This window comes from Pseudophryne corroboree, chromosome 2 (assembly GCF_028390025.1).
Source record: "Pseudophryne corroboree isolate aPseCor3 chromosome 2, aPseCor3.hap2, whole genome shotgun sequence".
Taxonomy (NCBI): Eukaryota; Metazoa; Chordata; class Amphibia; order Anura; family Myobatrachidae; genus Pseudophryne; species Pseudophryne corroboree.
Window position 1 is genome coordinate 859,540,132 of NC_086445.1, and position 22,769 is coordinate 859,562,900.

General features: G+C 47.0%; 1 protein-coding gene across 1 annotated transcript in view; it reads right to left on the reverse strand.

Annotated features, from left to right (window-relative positions):
• The window catches only part of PIGL (phosphatidylinositol glycan anchor biosynthesis class L), a 401,477-nt gene that overhangs the window by 51,318 nt on the left and 327,390 nt on the right, over positions 1-22,769 (reverse strand). Inside the window, exon 5 of the mRNA XM_063955844.1 lies at positions 490-521. Coding sequence (XP_063811914.1) covers positions 490-521 — 32 coding nt within the window. The remainder of the gene's footprint in view (positions 1-489; positions 522-22,769) is intronic.

Consider the following 22,769-nt stretch of genomic DNA (forward strand, 5'->3'; position numbering starts at 1 on the left):
TTGCACATGAACGTGCATAACCCGTGTTGCTGGTTGGTGTAAAAGGGCAGAGTTGGAATAATTTGGGTCAAGTGACCTGGTATTCCAACTCGGGTAGTTTGAAGGGTTGAACACTGGTTCAACCAGACAAACTGTGCAGCCAATGCGACCCGGCTTCCCGTTTACAGAGAATGTACATGCGGCGCTTGGAGATCATGTGATCTCCAAGTGACACCCCCGCTGCGTCATCGGCCACATCTTCAACCCGGCAATAAGCTGGGTTGGAGACGGGAGTGGGAAAGGGGGCTGACGCGGATCGCAGCAGGGTAGCACCCGTGTCAGGCTCACTGCTGCGACCCCCGATTTTAGTGTGAGAGAGGTATGTCATTAGTAACTGAATGCTATGCTTCTGCGTAAACTGCATGCCTGGAGCCTTGTTATAGGTCTGGGTCTCACAAAACGCTGTGACATAATCAATATATTACAAATACAAAACAGATAAGGGTGTACCTTCAGGTAACTTTCCTGAACTGTGTAGAGATCTGTAAACAAAACAAGAAAAACATGAATCAGATAGAAAGAACATAATGTGAAACACCCACCATTGGTCACTAGTTTACCTTCTACTGGCTGTCAAAGCAAGGGATAGTAGTAACACATAAGTAATCTAATGTATTTATTTCACTTAACTGTACTGTACCAGATGCACTCTTTCTACCATTGTGAACCCAGCAATCTATTCTCCTTATTTACATCTGCTATAGATGCTAAATGAGAAGGAGGGTAGAGTTAGCACAGAGGCGCTCATTTACAAAGTGCGCAGAAAGCACTAAAAACCTAATCAGAGCTAGCCCTAGACACAGGCAAACTAGGTGGATGCCTAGGGGCCGACGCAACTGGACAGTGGCGGTTTGCGGGGAACCCCAAGGACATTGCCGCTGCTGGTGGCTCTGCTCTGGCTGCCTACCTGAGCAGCGGGAGTGCCGAAGTGGGGAAAGAGGCTGCCAAAAACAAAAATGGTCCTGGAGGAGGGCTCCAGTGTATGCCCAGCCACAGCAGCTCCTCCTCCCATGCAGGGGTATAGTGTGGGCAGAACCGGTGGAGCTCATGCTCTAGTCGCTGACAAGTGCAGGGGGGTACTGGGCTTGCCAGAAAGAAGTAGAAATTGTGTCGTCCCCCCCCCCCCTCCACAGGTCTGAAACAGCAGCTTTGGTCCCTTCGCTGTTGCAATGGAGAAGTCATGAATGGGGTGGCAGCAATAATTCCCCCCTTCAAAACATACAGTTGTCTGCAGTGCCAGAGTGCCTGAGCCTATGGCCTCCATCCTTAAGGGCAGGATTAAGAATAAGTGCTAAGGAGGTCCATCCAGTCAGCATGACACGTGGGCCCATGTCTGAGTGGCAGCCCACTTCTCATCATGTTAGATAATTTAAGGACCCAGCAAGTTATGTGACAGGAAAACAAATTTGGGGCAGCTATCAGCTGGGCAGGTGGTGACAGACCCATGTCCACTTGCTCTGGCTTTCCAGGATGTAATCAGCAGCACTGGGACAGGTGAGTAACCTTTCTTAGAACAATGATGAGCTCTGGCATGGGTTTACAGGGCCAATGTCTGCTATGCTGTCTCTGTAATCCACATGGGAAGTTAAAATAAGAATTTACTTACCGATAATTCTATTTCTCGGAGTCCGTAGTGGATGCTGGGGTTCCTGAAAGGACCATGGGGAATAGCGGCTCCGCAGGAGACAGGGCACAAAAAGTAAAGCTTTAGGATCAGGTGGTGTGCACTGGCTCCTCCCCCTATGACCCTCCTCCAAGCCTCAGTTAGGTACTGTGCCCGGACGAGCGTACACAATAAGGAAGGATTTATGAATCCCGGGTAAGACTCATACCAGCCACACCAATCACACTGTACAACCTGTGATCTGAACCCAGTTAACAGTATGATAACAGCGGAGCCTCTGAAAAGATGGCTCACAACAATAATAACCCGATTTTTGTAACTATGTACAAGTAATGCAGATAATCCGCACTTGGGATGGGCGCCCAGCATCCACTACGGACTCCGAGAAATAGAATTATCGGTAAGTAAATTCTTATTTTCTCTATCGTCCTAGTGGATGCTGGGGTTCCTGAAAGGACCATGGGGATTATACCAAAGCTCCCAAACGGGCGGGAGAGTGCGGATGACTCTGCAGCACCGAATGAGAGAACTCCAGGTCCTCCTTAGCCAGGGTATCAAATTTGTAGGATTTTACAAACGTGTTTGCCCCTGACTAAATAGCCGCTCGGCAAAGTTGTAAAGCCGAGACCCCTCGGGCAGCCGCCCAAGATGAGCCCACCTTCCTTGTGGAATGGGCATTTACATATTTTGGCTGTGGCAGGCCTGCCACAGAATGTGCAAGCTGAATTGTATTACACATCCAACTAGCAAAAGTCTGCTTAAAAGCAAGAGCACCCAGTTTGTTGGGTGCATACAGGATAACAGCAAGTCAGTTTTCCTGACTCCAGCCGTCCTGGAACCTATATTTTCAGGGCCCTGACCACATCTAGCAACTTGGAGTCCTCCAAGTCCCTAGTAGGCGCAAGACACCACAATAAGCTGGTTCAGGTGAAACACTGACACCACCTTAGGGAGAGAACTGGGGACGAGTCCGCAGCTCTGCCCTGTCCGAATGGACAAACAGATATGGGCTTTTTTGAGAAAAAAACCACCAATTTGACACTCGCCTGGTCCAGGCCAGGTCCAAGAGCATGTTCACTTTTCATGTGAGATGCTTCAAATCCACAGATTTGACTGGTTTTAAACCAATGTGTTTTGAGGAATCCCAGAACTACGTTGAGATCCCACAGTGCCACTGGAGGCACAAAAGGGGGTTGTATATGCAATACTCCCTTGACAAACTTCTGGACTTCAGGAACTGAAGCCAATTCTTTCTGGAAGAAAAATCGACAGGGCCGAAATTTGAACCTTAATGGACCCCAATTTGAGGCCCATAGACACTCCTGTTTGCAAGAAATGCAGGAATCGACCGAGTTGAAATTTCTTCGTGGGGCCTTCCTGGCCTCACACCACGCAACATATTTTCGCCACATGTGGTGATAATGTTGTGCGGTCACCTCCTTTCTGGCTTTGACCAGGGTAGGAATGACCTCTTCCTGAATGCCTTTTCCCTTAGGATCCGGCGTTCCACCGCCATGCCGTCAAACGCAGCTGCGGTAAGTCTTGGAACAGACATGGTACTTGCTGAAACAAGTCCCTTCTTAGCGGCAGAGGCCATAAGTCCTCTGTGAGCATCTCTTGAAGTTCCGGGTACCAAGTCCTTCTTGGCCAATCCGGAGCCATGAGTATAGTTCTTACTCCTCTACGTCTTATAATTCTCAGTACCTTAGGTATGAAAAGCAGAGGATGGAACACATACACCGACTGGTACACCCACGGTGTTACCAGAACGTCCACAGCTATTGCCTGAGGGTCTCTTAACCTGGCGCAATACCTGTCCCGTTTTTTGTTCAGACGGGACGCCATCATGTCCACCTTAGGTAATTCCCAACGGTTTACAATTATGTGGAAAACTTCCCCATGAAGTTCCCACTCTGCCGGGTGGAGGTCGTGCCTACTGAGGAAGTCTGCTTCCCAGTTTCCATTCCCGGAATGAAACACTGCTGACAGTGCTATCACATGATTTTCCGCCCAGCGAAAAGTCCTTGCAGTTTTTGCCACTGCCCTCCTGCTTCTTGTGCCGCCCTGTCTATTTACGTGGGCGACTGCCGTGATGTTTTATCCCACTGGATCAATACCGGCTGACCTTGAAGCAGAGGTCTTGCTAAGCTTAGAGCATTATAAATTTACCCTTAGCTATATTTATGTGGAGAAAAATCTCCAGACTTGATCACACTCCCTGGAAATTTTTTCCTTGTGTGACTGCTCCCCAGCCTCTCGGGCTGGCCTCCGTGGTCACCAACATCCAAAACTGAATGCCGAATCTGCGGCCCTCTAGAAGATGAGCACTCTGTAACCACCACAGGAGAGACACCCTTGTCCTTGGATATAGGGTTATCCGCTGATGCATCTGAAGATGCGATCCGGACCATTTGTCCAGCAGATCCCACTGAAAAGTTCTTGCATGAAATCTGCCGACTGGAATTGCTTCGAAGGAAGTCACCATTTTTTTACCATGGCCCTTGTGCAATGATGCACTGATTTTAGGAGGTTCCTGACTAGCTCGGATAACTCCCTGGCTTTCTCTTCCGGGAGAAACACCTTTTTCTGGACTGTGTCCAGAATCATCCCTAAGCACAGGAGACTTGTTGTCGGGATCAGCTGCGATTTTGGAATATTTAGAATCCACCCCTGCTGTTGTAACAGTATCCGAGATAGTGCTACTCCGACCTCCAACTGTTCCCTGGACTTTGCCCTTATCAGGAGATCGTCCAAGTAAGGGATAATTAAGACGCCTTTTCTTCGAAGAAGAACCATCATTTCGGCCATTACCTTGGTAAAGACCCGGGGTGCCGTAGACAATCCAAACGGCAGCGTCTGAAACTGATAGTGACAGTTCTGTACCACGAACCTGAGGTACCCTTAGTGATAAGGGCAAATTTGGGACATGGAGGTAAGCATCCCTGATGTCTCGGGACACCAGATAGTCCCCTTCTTCCCGGTTCGTTATCACTGCTCTGAGTGACTCCATCTTGATTTGAACCTTTGTAAGTGTTCAAATTTTTTTAGATTTAGAATAGGTCTCACCTAGCCTTCTGGCTTCAGTACCACAATATAGTGTGGAATAATACCCCCTTTTCTTGTTGTAGGAGGGGTAATTTAATTATCACCTGCTGGGAATACAGCTCGTGAATTTTTTCCCATACTGCCTCCTTGTCGGAGGGAGACCTTGGTAAAGCAGACTTCAGGAGCCTGCGCAGGGGAAACGTCTCGACATTCCAAACTGTACCCCTGGGATACTACTTGTAGGATCCAGGGGTCCTGTACGGTCTCAGCGTCATGCTGAGAGCTTGTCAGAAGCGGTGGAACGCTTCTGTTCCTGGGAATGGGCTGCCTGCTGCAGTCTTCTTCCCTTTCCTCTATCCCTGGGCAGATATGACTCTTATAGGGACGAAAGGACTGAAGCTGAAAAGACGGTGTCTTTTTCTGCAGAGATGTGACTTAGGGTAAAAACGGTGGATTTTCCAGCAGTTGCCGTGGCCACCAGGTCCGATGGACCGACCCCAAATAACTCCTCTTCCTTTATACGGCAATACACCTTTGTGCCGTTTGGAATCTGCATCACCTGACCACTGTCGTGTCCATAAACATCTTCTGGCAGATATGGACATCGCACTTACTCTTGATGCCAGAGTGCAAATATCCCTCTGTGCATCTCGCATATATAGAAATACATCCTTTAAATGCTCTATAGTCAATAAAATACTGTCCCTGTCAAGGGTATCAATATTTTTAGTCAGGGAATCCGACCAAGCCACCCCAGCTCTGCACATCCAGGCTGAGGCGATCGCTGGTCGCAGTATAACACCAGTATGTGTGTATATACTTTTTATGATATTTTTCCAGCCTCCTGTCAGCTGGCTCCTTGAGGACGGCCCTATCTATAGACGGTACCGCCACTTGTTCTGATAAGCATGTGAGCGCCTTATCCACCCTAAGGGGTGTTTTCCAACGCGCCCTAACTTCTGGCGGGAAAGGGTATACCGCCCATATTTTCTATCGGGGGGAACCCACGCATCATCACACACTTCATTTAATTTATCTGATTCAGGAAAAACTACGGTAGTTTTTTCACATCCCACATAATACCCTCTTTTGTGGTACTTGTAGTATCAGAAATATGTAACACCTCCTTCATTGCCCTTAACGTGTGGCCCTAATAAGGAATACGTTTGTTTATTCACCGTCGACACTGGATTCAGTGTCCCTGTCTGTGTCTGTGTCGACCGACTAAAGTAAACGGGCGTTTTAAAACCCCTGACGGTGTTTTTGAGACATCTGGACCGGTACTAATTGTTTGTCGGCCGTCTCATGTCGTCAACCGACCTTGGCGCGTGTTGACATTATCACGTAATTCCCTAAATAAGCCATCCATTCCGGTGTCGACTCCCTAGAGAGTGACATCACCATTACAGGCAATTGCTCCGCCTCCTCACCAACATCGTCCTCATACATGTCGACACACACGTACCGACACACAGCACACACACAGGGAATGCTCTGATAGAGGACAGGACCTACTAGCCCTTTGGAGAGACAGAGGGAGAGTTTGCCAGCACACACCAAAAACGCTATAATTATATAGGGACAACCTTATATAAGTGTTTTCCCTTATAGCATCTTTTTTATATATTTCTAACGCCAAATTAGTGCCCCCCCTCTCTGACCCTGTTTCTGTAGTGCAGTGCAGGGGAGAGCCTGGGAGCCTTCCATCCAGCCTTTCTGTGAGGGAAAATGGCGCTGTGTGCTGAGGAGATAGGCCCCGCCCCTTTTTCGGCGGCCTCGTCTCCCGCTCTTAACGGATTCTGGCAGGGGTTAAATATCTCCATATAGCCCCCGGAGGCTATATGTGAGGTATTTTTAGCCAAAAAAGGTTTTCATTTGCCTCCCAGGGCGCCCCCCTCCCAGCGCCCTGCACCCTCAGTGACTGCCGTGTGAAGTGTGCTGAGAGGAAAATGGCGCACAGCTGCAGTGCTGTGCGCTACCTTAAGAAGACTGAGGAGTCTTCTGCCGCCGATTCTGGACCTCTTCTCGTTTCAGCATCTGCAAGGGGGCCGGCGGCGAGGCTCCGGTGACCATCCAGCTTGTACCTGTGATCGTCCCTCTGGAGCTAATGTCCAGTAGCCAAGAAGCCAATCCATCCTGCACGCAGGTGAGTTCACTTCTTCTCCCCTAAGTCCCTCGTTGCAGTGATCCTGTTGCCAGCAGGACTCACTGTAAAATAAAAAACCTAAGCTAAACTTTTCTAAGCAGCTCTTTAGGAGAGCCACCTAGATTGCACCCTTCTCGGCCGGGCACAAAAATCTAACTGAGGCTTGGAGGAGGGTCATAGGGGGAGGAGCCAGTGCACACCACCTGATCCTAAAGCTTTACTTTTTGTGCCCTGTCTCCTGCGGAGCCGCTATTCCCCATGGTCCTTTCAGGAACCCCAGCATCCACTAGGACGATAGAGAAATGGTAATTTGTGTGAAATACTGTGCAGGTGCACTGAAGAAACTGTGCTGTGGACATACATGTTGGGATTTCTATGTGTTTTTCCCCTTTACTGATGCCCGACACCCCATCTGTCACACTCCCCTTTCTGCCCCCCCCCCCAACACCTATCTGCTACACTACCCCTTCCTGATTCCAACACCCATCTACTACACAGCCCCTTTCTGCTCCACAGCACCCATCTGCTACATTGCCCCTTCCTGCTCCACAGCACCCCATCTGCTACACTGCCCCTTCCTGCTCCACAGCACCCCATCTGCTACACTGCCCCATCCTGCAGCACCCCATCTGCTACACTGCCCCTTCCTGCTCCACAGCACCCCATCTGCTACACTGCCCCTTCCTGCTCCACAGCACCCCATCTGCTACACTGCCCCATCCTGCAGCACCCCATCTGCTACACTGCCCCTTCCTGCTCCACAGCACCCCATCTGCTACACTGCCCCTTCCTGCTCCACAGCACCCCATCTGCTACACTGCCCCATCCTGCAGCACCCCATCTGCTACACTGCCCCTTCCTGTTCCACAGCACCCCATCTGCTACACTGCCCCTTCCTGCTCCACAGCACCCCATCTGCTACACTGCCCCTTCCTACTCCATAGCATTCCATCAACATTCCCCCTTGACGATCTATCACTCTCACCATTTCAGCTGTCCAGCAATGCTTGTCTGCTATTCTCCCCTACCTGCTCCTAGGTACCCATCTGCTACACTACCCCTTCCTGCACCATAGCAACAATCTACTACCCCCCCCTCTTCTCTGCTCTCCAACCCCCAGTAGTCTCTCTGACCCTTCCTGCACCATAGCAACGATCTACTACCCCCCCCCCCTCTTCTCTGCTCTCCAACCCCCAGTAGTCTCTCTGCCCCTTCCTGCACCATAGCAACGATCTACTACCCCTCCCCTCTTTCTGCTCCCCAACCCCCAGTTGTCACTCTGCCCCTTCCTGCACCATAGCAACGATCTACTACCCCTCCCCTCTTTCTGCTCCCCAACCTCCAGTTGTCACTCCCTTTCTTTTCCACAATATCCACCTGCTACACTCCACCTTCTAGCTCCCCTTCACCCCTCTGCTTAACACCCCCTTCCTGCAGCCTGACACTCATCTACTACAGAGCCCCTTCCTATTCCCCTGCACGTGATGTGCTACGCTGCCCTTTTCTCCTCACTGGCACCCCATTTGCTACATATAAGGCTGGTATCTTCACTACAATGGCATTCACACTTGAAAAGGACCCTCAACAGTGACATTTCTGTGCTGCTATTCAGGCTGTTTTTCCGGAATCCATCCTGATATGACCATCTGTGCACTTTACATGGAAATTAGCCTGGGGTAGGTGGGTTTACCTCTACTGCAGTTTTTATTAAAAAAAATTATTGTTTTTTAACTGCACTTATGTTATTTCAAATTGATTAATCTGCGGCAAGCTTCAATTTTGTGACAAATAGTATATTTATCAGTAATATATTTATCTGCCTCTTTTGTATCAATTGATATTTTTATGCCTAATTTACTTTTCCATTGCATTTTGAGTAAATAGGTTATGGGGGGAGGAGTTCAATTATATGCAGTAAGCACACCTGCGAAAAACAATGGGGCTTCACCATAATATTTTGTCCCAATGGTGGCATCGGATACACAATTGCGGCCCCTTTTTCTTGCAGGTGCCCTAACCAGTTTTCTTATGAAAAATGCATGGAAATGTGATAAGGTCCCGTATCCTTGTGTTTTCACGTTTGCGGATGCAAAATCTATTTAATTTCCGGGGATTTTTTTCCCTGAAGATGCCGGCTTATCTGGACTAATTGAATTAGCCCCCGGTGGTCAGTTGGCTGCAGTAATTCCAACTGAATTCCCCCCTATATATGGAACAACGAAGTATCCTTTATGGTTTTGAAACATCCTTTTGTTATTAAGCGCCCATTATATCCGTTTATATCCCATTTTTGTATTTTATACCACCCCTATCACTTACACACTCTAATACCACCCCTTTCATCTCATTTCACTCATAATCACTTCTTGAAAAGTTTACAGCCTTTGATCGATTACAATACATTTGCACCGTGAAAACAAAATCTATTTTTTTAATTACTGTGACTAATTAATAATTGATATTTCCCTGTAATATGAGGCTCAGACTTAAAATTAGTGTCCCTTGAAGTGGAGGTAAACCAATATGTGAGTTTTTCTTTGCGTACTGTAATAAGAGGATCACCTTTGAAAAAGCTGCAAGGCATATGCAGCGAAACGCGTCAGGTTTTTACCCTTTGGAGCAGGACTTTTCTCATTTGGATCCGAACCAGCCCTCACCACTTTCCAGCTACCCAGAGGAGTCCTAGAGAGGCACCATCCAATCACCACACTGCATGAGGTACCCACTGTTTACGGGACATTTATTCCATCTTTAATCCTCTAGCGGCATATGGAATCTGTAAAGGACTCTCTAAACACCATCTAAAAGGGACTCTCTATAGTGGATTACAACTGGACATATATTACTTAAGGGCAATATCTGGAACGGATCCTACAGAGCTTATGTGACACATGTCCTGAACCAATACTCTGGTTAAATTTTATTCTTTTCATGTATGCACATGGCACAATATAATTGTACAGAATATTGCTGTTTTTTAATGAGTTAGTGTTTTTTAATAAATTCATAAAACTGTACACACTTAGTGGATTATTGTTCTTTTCCTCTTGAAGCGCAGCCTCCTCCTTTTCTTTTACCAGTGTAAACATATTGGGAGTGACTTCCCTCTTAACATTGGCTGCCGCTTAGCTGAGCACCTCGCCTCACAGCGCCCGAATACCCTTGGGTATTATTTATTACCTTTTTTTGTAATAAGAGGATACCTGTGAGCTCATTGTAACCTTGTCTGTTTGGAAATATACATGTTTACTTATTATTCTGTGCTTGGTAATTAATAAGGGGGCATCCTGTGTTTAGCATATAGTAGCTTCAGTTTCATCCTCAAGTTTAAAACATGTTGGTAGGTTATTAATAGTTTTGAGATTAGATTAGACCTGGGGTGTGTTTTGTGTCTATGGACTTGTTTATATCCATCTGTACTTACGTAACATGCTACTACATGTGTACAGTGGGAGTTAATGCATAAACGCTAATATGTACATGTTTGGTACTTACCATATAGGTGTGATATAAAAGATAATACACATTATATTAGTATTCAGGTGTAATATATAAAATGTAAATGTTTGGTACTTATTATTGATGATTAGTGGAATGCTGTGTATTCAGGACATATCTTGTAAAAAAGGATATTTTTTCTGTGACTGTGAATGAATTGATAAGAATTACCAGATCTAATACAACCTATCTTGTTGTTAAATGTTATGATGTCTGATTTATGACAGCCCTTACCCACACTATATATTACATAATTAGTGATCATCGAGAGAACTTTTCCCTATTAATGAACTACACAAGGTCACAAGCATTTGACAAAACAATCCCCAGACCTCTGACGTTCAGAAGAAAAATGATCTGTAAACACTGCACTACAGGAGACTTTATGGCTTTGAACCCATCAGATAGCACCATCCCATCATGCAATTCTCCTGACCTGGTGACTGATGTGAGATCATGGAAAGAGACATGCACTGTATTCAGGCCAGAGTGATAGAGCGCTGTGACTTTCCATAACACTTATACAGTATACCTACCACCACTGAGCTAAAGAAACTATCAAGGATAGCAATTACAATTCTCATTTTTAAATCACTTTTCTCTTATGTCCTAGAGGATGCTGGGGACTCTGTAAGGACCATGGGGATAGACGGGCTCCGCAGGAGACATGGGCGCCTTAAGAAAGACTTTAGATCTGGTGTGCACTGGCTCCTCCCTCTATGCCCCTCCTCCAGACCTCGGTTTGATACTGTGCCCAGTGGAGACTGGGTGCTTTTCAGAGAGCTCTCCTGAGCTTTCTGACAGAAAGTATGGCCCTCATTCCGAGTTGATCGGTCGCAAGGCGAATTTAGCAGAGTTACACACGCTAAGCCGCCGCCTACTGGGAGTGTATCTTAGCATCTTAAAATTGCGACCGATGTATTCGCAATATTGCGAGCACAAACTACTTAGCAGTTTTAGAGTAGCTCCAGACTTACTCTGCCTGTGCGATCAGTTCAGTGCTTGTCGTTCCTGGTTTGATGTCACAAACACACCCAGCGTTCGCCCAACCACTCCCCCGTTTCTCCGGCCACTCCTGCGTTTTTTCCGGAAACGGTAGCGTTTTCAGCCACACGCCCATAAAACGCCGTGTTTCCGCCCAGTAACACCCATTTCCTGTCAATCACATTACGTTCGCCGGAGCGATGAGAAAGCCGTGAGTAAAAATACTTTCTTCATAGCAAAGATACTTGGCGCAGTCGCAGTGCGAATATTGCGCATGCGCACTAAGCGGAATTTCACTGCGATGCGATGAAAAATACAGAGCGAACGACTCGGAATGAGGGCCTATATTTGTTAGGTTTTTTATTTTCAGGGAGCCTGCTGGCAACAGACACCCTGCATCGAGGGACTGAGGGGAGAGAAGCAGACCTACTTCTGTGAGTTTCAAGGCACTGCTTCTTAGGCTACTGGACACCATTAGCTCCAAAGGGAGTCAGAACATAGGCCTCACCCTGGAGTTCGTCCAGGAGCCGCGCCGCCGTCCTCCTCACAGAGCCGGAAGATAGAAGCCGGGTGAGTATGAGAAGAAAAGAAGACTTCAGAGGCGGCAGAAGACTTCATGATCTTCACTGAGGTAACGCACAGCAGTGCAGCTGTGCGCCATTGCTCCCACACACCTCACACACGGCAGTCACTGTAAGGGTGCAGGGCGGGCGCCCTGGGCAGCAATATAAACCTAATTTCTGGCAAAAGAGATATATATACAGCTAGGCACTGTATACATAAAGAGCCCCCGCCATTTTTTATTATATTTAAGCGGGACAGAAGCCCGCCGCCGAGGGGGTGGGGCTTCTCCCTCAGCACTCACCAGCGCCATTTTCTCCACAGCACAGCTGAGAGGAAGCTCCCCGGACTCTCCCCTGCTTATCCACGGTGAAAGGGGGTTTCAGAGAAGAGGGGGGGGGGGGCACATAATTGGCAGCAAATAATAGTATTACAGCACTACTGGGTAAACACATTGTGTGTTTTTCCTGGGGTATTAGCGCTGGGTGTGTGCTGGCATACTCTCTCTCTGTCTCTCCAAAGTGCCTTGTGGGGGAACTGTCTTCAGATAAGAGGATTCCCTGGGTGTGTGGTGTGTCGGTACAAGTGAGTCGACATGTCTGAGGTAAAAGGCTCTTCTAAGGAGGAGATGGAGCAAATGTGTGTGTGTGGTGTCTCTGCCGACAACGCCGACACCTGACTGGATATGTGGAATTAAGTGCTAAGGTAAATTTGTTGCACAAAAGATTAGAGAACAGACAGGGAATCTACCCATGTCTGCCCTATGTCGCAGGGACCTTCAGAGTCCCAAAACGCCCACTATCCAAAATAATAGACACTGATACCAACACGGAGTCTGACTCCAGTGTCGACTACGATGATGCAAAGTTACAGCCAAAACTGGCAGAAAAGTATTCAATATATGATTATTGTAATAAAAGATGATTTGACCCATCTGTCCCTGACACGAGGGTACACATGTTTAAGGGGAAGAAAGCTGAGATAACATTTCCCCCCCTCTCATGAACCAACTGAATTGTGTGAAAAAGAGTGGGAATCTCCAGACAAGAAACTGCAGTTTCCCAAAAGAATTCTCAGGGCGTATCCTTTCCCTGCTAGGGCCAGGATACAATGGGAATCCTCCCCTAGGGTGGACAAGGCGTTGACACGTTTACCCAAAAGGTAGCGCTGACATACCAAGATACAGCTACCCTCAGGGATCCTGCAGATAGCATGCAGAAAAGTACTTTGAAGTCCATTTACACACATTCTGGTACACTACTCAGACCGGCGATTGTGTCGGCAGGGGTTTATAGCGCTGTAGCAGCGTGGACAGATACCTTATCAGCGGAGATTGAAACCCTAGACAAGGATACCATGTTATTGACCCTAGGATATATAAAAGATGCTGTCTTATATATAATACATGCTCAAAGAGACATTGGTCTACTGGGTTCTAGAGTCAACGCTATGTCGATTTCTGCTAGACGTGTCCTGTGGAACATGCAATGGACAGGTGATGCAGACTAAAAGAGGCATATGGAGGTTTTACCTTACAAGGGTGAGGAATTGTGTGGAGAAGGGCTCTCGGACCTGGTCTCCACAGCTATAGCTGGTAAATCTGATCTTTTGCCTTATATTCCCTCACAGCCTAAGAAAGCACGACATTATCAAATGCAGTCCTTTCGGTCGCAGAAAAACAAGAAAGTACGAGGAGCGTCCTTTCTTACCAGAGGTAAGGGCGCAGGGCACAGCTAGTTTCCAGGAACAGAAGTCCTCCCCGGCCTCTACTAAACCACCGCATGACGCTGGGGCTCCGCTAAGGAAGTCCGCCCCAGTGGGAGCACGTCTTCGACTCTTCAGCCACATCTGAGTTCACTCACAGGTGGATCCCTGGGCAATAGAAATTGTTTCTCAGGGTTACAAGCTGGAATTCGAAGTGGTGCCTCCTCGCCGGTTTTCCTTATCGGCCCTACCGGCTTCTCCCCCAGAAAGGGAGATAATATTAAATAACATTCACACATTGTATTTCCAACAGGTGGTGCTCAAGGTTCCCCTCCTTCAACAAGGAAGGGGATATTACTCAACCTTGGCTGTAGTCCCGAAACCGGACGGTTCGGTCAGACCTATTTTAAAATTAAAATCTCTGAACCTATACTTGAAAAGGTTCAAATTCAAGGTGGAATCGCTCAGAGCGATCATCGCCAGCCTGGAAGGGGGGGATTTTATGGTGTATCTAGACATAAAGGCTGCATACCTTCATGTTCCCTTTTATCCACCCCATCAGGCGTACCTGTGAATTACGGTACAGTATTGTCATTACCAATTTCAGGGTAATTGGCGGAAATAATGGTGCTCCTACGCAAGCAAGGAGTCACAATTATCCCATACTTGGACAATCTCCTAATAAGGGCGAGATCAAAAGAGCAGTTGTTGAACAGCGTGTCACTTTCGCTGAAGGTGTCACAGCAACTCGGCTGGATTCTCAATGTCCCGAAGTCACAGTTGGTTCCTATGACTCGTCTGCCCTTCTTGGGTATGATTCTGAATACGGACCAGAAATAGGTTTATCTTCCGATAGAGAAGGCCCAGGAACTAATGACTCTGGTAAAAAACCTATTAAAGCCAAAACAGGTGTCAGTGCATCACTGCACTCGGGTCCTGGGAAAGATGGTGGCATCTTACGGGGCCATTCCCTTCGGCAGGTTCCATGCGAGGACTTTCCAATGGGATCTACGGAACAAGTGGTCCGGATCACATCTACAGATGCATCAGTTAATCACCCTGTACCCTAGGGCCAGGGCGTCTCTCCTATGATGGCTGCAGGGTGCTCACCTTCTGCAGGGTCGCAGGTTCGCCATCCAGGACTGGATTCTGGTAGCCACGGATGCGAGCCTCCGAGGTGGGGGAGCAGTCACACAGGGAAGAAACTTCCATGGTCTTTGGGTCAAGTCAAAAAACTTGTATTTAAATCAACATCCTGGAGCTGAGGGCCATATACACCGCCCTTCGGCAAGCGGAAACATTGTTTCACGACCTACCGGTTCTGATCCAGTCAGACTACATCACTGCAGTGGCTCATGTAAACCGCCAAGGTGGCACAAAGAGCAGAGTGGAAATGGCAGAAGCCACCAGGATTCTCCGCTGGGCGGAAAATCATGTAAGCGCATTTTCAGCAGTTCATTCCGGGAGTGGTCAACTGAGAAGCAGACTTCCTCAGCAAACACGACCTGCATCCAAGAGAGGACTTCTGTAGGAAGCCTTCGCACAGATTGCAAGTCAGTGGGAACTGCCACAGATAGACATGATGGTGTCTCGCCTCAACAAGAAGCTACATAGGTATTGCACCAGGTAAAGAGACCCTCAGGCAGTAGCTGTAGATGCCCTAGTGACACCGTGGGTGTTCCAGTCGTTCTATGTATTTCCCCCTCTTCCTCTCATACCCAAGGTACTGAGAATGGTAGGAGGGAGAGGAATCAGAACAATCCTCATTGTTCCAGATTGGCCACGAAGGACCTGGTATCCGGATCTGCAGGAAATGCTCACAGAAGATCCGTGGCCTCTTCCTCTAAGACAGGACCGGTTGCAACAGGGGCTATGTCTATTCCAAGACTTACCGCGGCTGCGCTGGACGGCATGGCGGTTGAACGCCGGATCCTAGCGGATAAGGGTATTCCGGATGAGGTCATTCCTACGCTAATAAAGGCTAGGAAGGACATGACATCTAAACATTATCACCGTATATGGCGAAAATATGTTTCTTGGTGTGAGGCCAGGAATGCGCCTATGGAAGAATTCCATCTGGGCTGTTTCCTTCACTTCCTGCAAACTGGAGTGAATTTCGGCCTAAAATTAGGATCTATTAAGGTTCAGATTTCGGCCCTATCCATTTTCTTTCAAAAGGATTTGGCCTCTCTCCCTGAAGTACAAACTTTTGTGAAGGGAGTACTGCATATTCAGCCTCCTTTTGTACCTCCGGTGACGCCTTGGGACCTTAACGTGGTGTTAAGTTTCATTAAGTCACACTGGTTTGAACCAGTTAAAACGGTGGAGTTGAAAAATCTCACTTGGAAGGTGGTCATGTTATTAGCCTTGGCTTCGGCTAGGCGAGTGTCGGAATTAGTGGCTTTATCACATAAAAGCCCCTATCTGGTTTTCCATATGGATAGAGCGGAATTGCGGACCCGTCCTCAATTCCTGCCAAAAGTGGTTTCATCCTTTCATATGAACTATTGTGGTGCCTGTGGCTACGCGTGACTTGGAGGATCCCGAGTCCCTTCATGTGGTCAGGGCTTTGAAAATTTACGTGGCCAGATCGGCTACAGTCAGAAAAACAGAAGCACTGTTTGTCATGTATGCAACCAACAAGATTGGTGCCCCTGCTTCAAAGTAGACTATTGCTCGCTGGATCTGTAACACGATTCAGCAGGCGCATTCTACGGCGGGATTGCCGTTACCTAAATCGGTCAAGGCCCATTCCACTAGGAAGGTGGACTCTTCTTGGGCGGCTGCCAGAGGGGTCTCGGCGCTACAGCTGTGCCGAGCTACTACTTGGTCGGGTTCAAACTCCTTTGCAAAGTTCTATAAGTTGGATACCCTGGTTGAGGAGGACCTCCTGTTTGCTCAATCGGTGCTGCAGAGTCATCCACACTCTCCCGCCCGTTTGGGAGCTTTGGTATAATCCCCATGGTCCTTGCGGAGTCCCCAGCATCCTCGAGGACGTAAGAGAAAATACGATTTTAAACCTACCGGTAAATGTTTTTCTCGTAGTCCGTAGAGGATGCTGGGCGCCCGTCCCAAGTGCGGACTACTTCTGCAAGACTTGTATATAGTTATTGCTTAAATAAGGGTTATGTTATAGTCTCATCGGTCTTGGACTGATGCTATGTCGTTTTCATACTGTTAACTGGATAGTATATCACAAGTTATATGGTGTGATTGGTGTGGCTGGTATGAGTCTTGCCCTTGGATTAACAAAAATCCTTTCCTCGTACTGTCCGTCTCCTCTGGGCACAGTTTCTCTAACTGAGGTCTGGAGGAGGAGCATAGAGGGAGGAGCCAGTGCACACCAGATCTAAAGTCTTTCTTAAGGTGCCCATGTCTCCTGCGGAGCCCGTCTATCCCCATGGTCCTTATGGAGTCCCCAGCATCCTCTACGGACTACGAGAAAAAGATTTACCGGTAGGTTTAAAATCTTATTTTTTTCTCCTATTTCCCAAAAAATCAATTTCCATTATTATATGGTATTTAACTACATCTGTTGGTAGTTTGCTCCAAGCTTTGACTATTTTTTCAGTAAAATTTATTTATTTTGTTATTTTATAACATTCCTCCTAACCTTTCACCACAAGTTTGAGTGGTACATTGCTCTGGAAGTTAACTGGAAAACTTGCTCATTGAAACCTGTAAGTCAGGCATGTCCAAACTGCGGCCCTCCAGATGTTGTGAAACTACATATCCCAGCATGCCCCGACACAGTTTTGCTGTCAGAGAATGCTAAAGCTGTGTCAGGGCATGCTGGGATGTGATCTCAACAGCTGTAGGGCCGCAGTTTGGACATGCCTGCTTAAGTGATCTGTTGAAATTACTTTTGTAATATATTAGTATTAGTGAGACTGTCTAAAGTGGAGATCTTGCCACTGTATTGCACTTGCTGAACACAGGCGGAGATTTACAACCATCATAATGTACACCACTACCCCACAATGACACTGTTAATGGGTAGCTTCACCCAAAAATGTAAAATGTTGGTATAGGGGAGCCTATTTTTGCTTAGCTGGTGTACTTATATTACTAAAATCAAACAGACGTGTAATACACTAATGGATTCTTCAGGGTCAAAGTTCTCTCTCATGTATATCATGCATGCATATATAAATAAAACTGCTCTTCTATACATGGTACTGTATTTCTCTTTTGTTTATAACATGTCAAGGGGATGCAGTTAATATGCCGGCTGTCGGGATCCTGGCAGCTGGAATACCGATGCCAGAATCCCGACACCCGGGAATCCCGACGTCGGAATTCCTAAAAGATCAGAACGCAGACGCCAGAATCCAGACTGCCGGCATCCAGACCGCAGTACGTATAGCGCGGGTTAGGTTTAGGACTTGGGGTGGGAGGGGGTTTGGTTTAGGCACCAACCGGGGGGGGTTAGGATTAGGCTGCAGCACGAGAGATGTTAGAGTTAGGCTTCAGGGAGGGGGGTGGGGGGTAGGGTTAGCCCCCCGGGAAGTTTAGGTCAGGCATGACCAAACTGCGGCCCTCCAGCTAAATGTAGGAGCCAGTCAGTCATTTTTTTCAGCTAAGAAAAGTATTTGTAAAAGTCTGACTAATCACATACAGGTTGAGTATCCCATATGCAAATATTCTGAAATACGGAATTTTTTGAGTAGGAAAGAGATAGTGAAACCTTTGTTTTATGATGGCTCAATGTATACAAACTTTGTTTAATACACAAAGTTATTAAAAATATTGTATAAGGTGTACATGAAACATAAATTAATTATGTACTTAGACTTGGGTCCTATCGCCTTGATATCTCATTATATATACAATTATTCCAAAATACGGAAAAATCCAATATCCAAAAATACTTCTGGTCCCAAGCATTTTGGATAAGGGATACTCAATCTGTAATATTTTTGCCAATCTTTGTCTCCTGCTTATCTGTATTTTTCCAGCTCCAAAGTGAGTGGTGACCGAAATATGATTTTTGTGGGTTAAATTGGGAGTAGTTTATAAAACAGGAATGTGATTTGGAGGATCTGCATATGACATTAGTGGTCATTTTATCCTGATTTTGTCCCTGTAATATTGGCATGGTGCATGTAACACAGGAGGGATTATGATGCAGGAAGTCATGGCCTCAGACACTGGAAGGAGCACCATTATACTACAGCCCCGTCCATTCATATGATCCTACAGATGTGTCCTCCTACATCTAGCCTCAATACACCATGCAGCGCAGGATGCCTGGCATAAGTGAGCTGCACCGTCAAGAATCTTTATTTTTTTCTTATACACATCACAATGTGACTAGGACGCACAAAGAGACTATGCTGATTAATAAGAAACACAGGGGCAGATGTATTAAGCCTGGAGAAGGGATAAAGAAGTGATAAGTGCAAGGTGATAATGCACCAGCCAATCAGCTCCTAACTGTCATTTACATATTGGATCTGATTGGCTGGCGCGTTATCACCATGCACTTATCACTGCTTTATCACTTCTCCAGGCTTAATACATCTGCCCCACAATCACTACATGCACCTAGCACAGTATGTATGTAGATGTATACATCTCAAAGTTTCCCTGCAGCACAGGTTATAGTGTACTAGAAGAGGGAATACATCTGATATCCCGGCAGACTGGATGCCGCATGCCACTATATCGACAGCCCCGTCTGCCGTAGCTCCTGCAGCGAGTCCCCTCGCTGAGCCTGTCACGCACTGCGCCTGGTGGCTCGCATTGATTGCCACAGGTTCTGTTCCCACTCGGTTGGTGGTGTGGACCCACCAACCAAGTGGGAATACCAAACGTTTATTGGGATTCTGGGCGTCGGTATTTCACTGGCTTTCGGGATTCCTGAATGCTGGAATCCCGACAGCCGGTATATTGACTGTATTCCCCTAGAAGAGTGCTATAACACAACTCTATTCATTATACCAAGCATTAATGTATGTGAATGCTGGAGGTAAAATTTTAATTCACACAAAGCTAAGTGATGCAAACACATGTTACTACAGCTCTAGTCGTTTACAATACACTTTGTACTGTCAGTAATGAAATGCATTTAATAGCTGTAACAGCACTGTACTTAAGTCCTAGGGGCCCATTTATCACTGAATATTTGCAGTTTAATCCCCAATAACACACATTTTCCAGAGTTAACTACAAATGTATCACTGAGCGATCACGATACCTGCTGTGATCCCTCCATTCCCACCCATATTTTTCAGTGCTTTACAGATCATTTTCAGCAAATACAGACCTGCAAATCTTGAAAGGCTCCACAGTTTACAGGCCAGTACTGACGGGGCAGATGTGTGCTGAGCGATCTTAACACAGACTGCTCAGCACACATCTCTCCCCCCGCTCAGCACAGCGCGATGAGCTGAGCGAGGGGGGGCGACGACGGGGGGCGCTTCCTTCACACAGCGCTGAAGTGAGCGACCCGCTAGATTGGGCCTGTATGCAGGCTCAATCTAGCACTGGTGATAGCGCTATCGCTGGGGGACATACACCTGGCAGATCCATGCTCATAATCTAAGCAATCTAGTCAGATTGCTTAGATTTTAAACACGGATTTCACCGTGTGTACCCCCCTTACTAGTTACGGTCTGCAAATCTGCTGATTGTTACCATACACTAGCAATCTACAGCCCCACTTTATCTGTGAAATCCAACATGCTGTACAACCTGATTTAACAATACCAATAGATTTTTGGTCTGAATCTGCAATCTGTACCCCATACATTGCAGATTAATTTACACAATCATCTGCAAACCACCAAATTGTCCCAATTGATTGCTGATGTATGGGGACCTTAAAACGTGAGAAATAAAATAAAAATAAATAAAAAAAAAACAATTTTTTTTTATTTTTTATCTCAGGCCCACATTAGCTCTAGTAAATAGTTTTCTTGTACTAATTTAAACGCCTATTCCTAATTTATTAATTTAAATTGAAGATAATTAGTTTGAATTTAACAACAGACTAAAGGTCCCCATACATCAGCAATCAATTGGGGCAATTTGGAGTTTGGCAGATAATTGTGTTAAATTAATCTGCAATGTTTGGGCTTCACAGATAGCAGATTCCAACCAAAAAGTGATTGGGATTGGCGCAAATTGGTAGACTTGGGCCTAAACCTAACTCATGCATACAAAAATAAGAATTTACTCACCAGTAATTCTATTTCTCATAGTCCGTAGTGGATGCTGGGGACTCCGTAAGGACCATGGGGATTAGTGGCTCCGCAGGAGACTGGGCACAACTATAAAGAAAGCTACTGGTGTGCACTGGCTCCTCCCATTAAGACCCTCCTCCAGACTTCAGTTAGGATACTGTGCCCGGAAGAGCTGACACAATAAGGAAGGATTTTGAATCCCGGGTAAGACTCATACCAGCCACACCAATCACACCGTATAACTCGTGATACAATACCCAGTTAACAGTATGATAACAACTGAGCCTCTCAACAGATGGCTCAACAATAACCCTTAAGTTAAGCAATAACTATATACAAGTATTGCAGACAATCCGCACTTGGGATGGGCGCCCAGCATCCACTACGGACTATGAGAAATAGAATTACCGGTGAGTAAATTCTTATTTTCTCTAACGTCCTAAGTGGATGCTGGGGACTCCGTAAGGACCATGGGGATTATACCAAAGCTCCCAAACGGGCGGGAGAGTGCGGATGACTCTGCAGCACCGAATGCGCAAACTCAAGGTCCTCCTCAGCCAGGGTGTCAAATTTGCAGAATTTAGCAAACGTGTTTGACCCCGACCAAGTAGCTGCTCGGCAAAGTTGAAGAGCCGAGACCCCTCGGGCAGCCGCCCAAGAAGAGCCCACCTTCCTCGTGGAATGGGCTTTTACTGATTTAGGATGCGGCAGTCCAGCCGCAGAATGTGCAAGCTGAATCATACTACAGATCCAGCGAGCAATAGTCTGCTTTGAAGCAGGTGCACCCAACTTGTTGGGCGCATACAGGGTAAAGAGCGAGTCAGTCTTTCTGACTCCAGCTGTCCTGGAAACATAAATTTTTAGGGCCCTGACTACATCCAACAACTTGGAATCCTCCAAGTCATTTGTAGCCGCAGGTACCACGATAGGTTGGTTCAGATGAAAAGCTGATACCACTTTGGGGAGAAACTGGGGACGAGTCCTCAATTCTGCCCTATCCATATGGAAAATCAGATAAGGGCTTTTACATGACAAAGCCGCCAATTCTGAAACACGCCTGGCCGAAGCCAAGGCCAACAACATGAGCACTTTCCACGTGAGATATTTCAAATCCACGGTTTTCAGTGGCTCAAACCAATGTGACTTTAGGAAATCCAACACCACGTTGAGATCCCAAGGTGCCACTGGAGGCACAAAAGGGGGCTGAATATGCAGCACTCCCTTAACAAAAGTCTGAACTTCAGGTAGTGAAGCCAATTCTTTCTAGAAGAAAATCGACAGAGCCGAAATCTGGACTTTAATGGAACCCAATTTAAGGCCCATAGTCACCCCTGACAGTAGGAAGTGCAGGAAACGGCCCAGCTGAAATTCTTCCGTTGGGGCCTTCCTGGCCTCACACCACGCAACATATTTTCGCCATATGCGGTGATAATGGTTTGCGGATACTTCTTTCCTGGCTTTAATCAGCGTAGGAATGACTTCCTCCGGAATGCCCTTTTCCTTCAGGATCCGGTGTTCAACCGCCATGCCGTCAAACGCAGCCGCGGTAAGTCTTGGAACAGACAGGGCCCCTGCTGCAGCAGCTCTTGTCTGAGCGGTAGAGGCCATGGGTCCTCTGACATCATTTCTTGAAGTTCCGGGTACCACGCTCTTCTTGGCCAATCCGGAACAATGAGTATAGTTCTTACTCCTCTTCTCCTTATTATCCTCAGTACCTTTGGCATGAGAGGAAGAGGAGGGAACACATAAACCGATCGGTACACCCACGGTGTTACCAGAGCGTCCACAGCTATCGCCTGCGGGTCTCTCGACCTGGCGCAATATTTTTCTAGCTTTTTGTTTAGGCGGGACGCCATCATGTCCACCTGTGGCTTTTCCCACTGGTTTACAATCATCTGAAAGACTTCTGGATGAAGTCCCCACTCTCCCGGGTGGAGGTCGTGCCTGCTGAGGAAGTCTGCTTCCCAGTTGTCCACTCCCG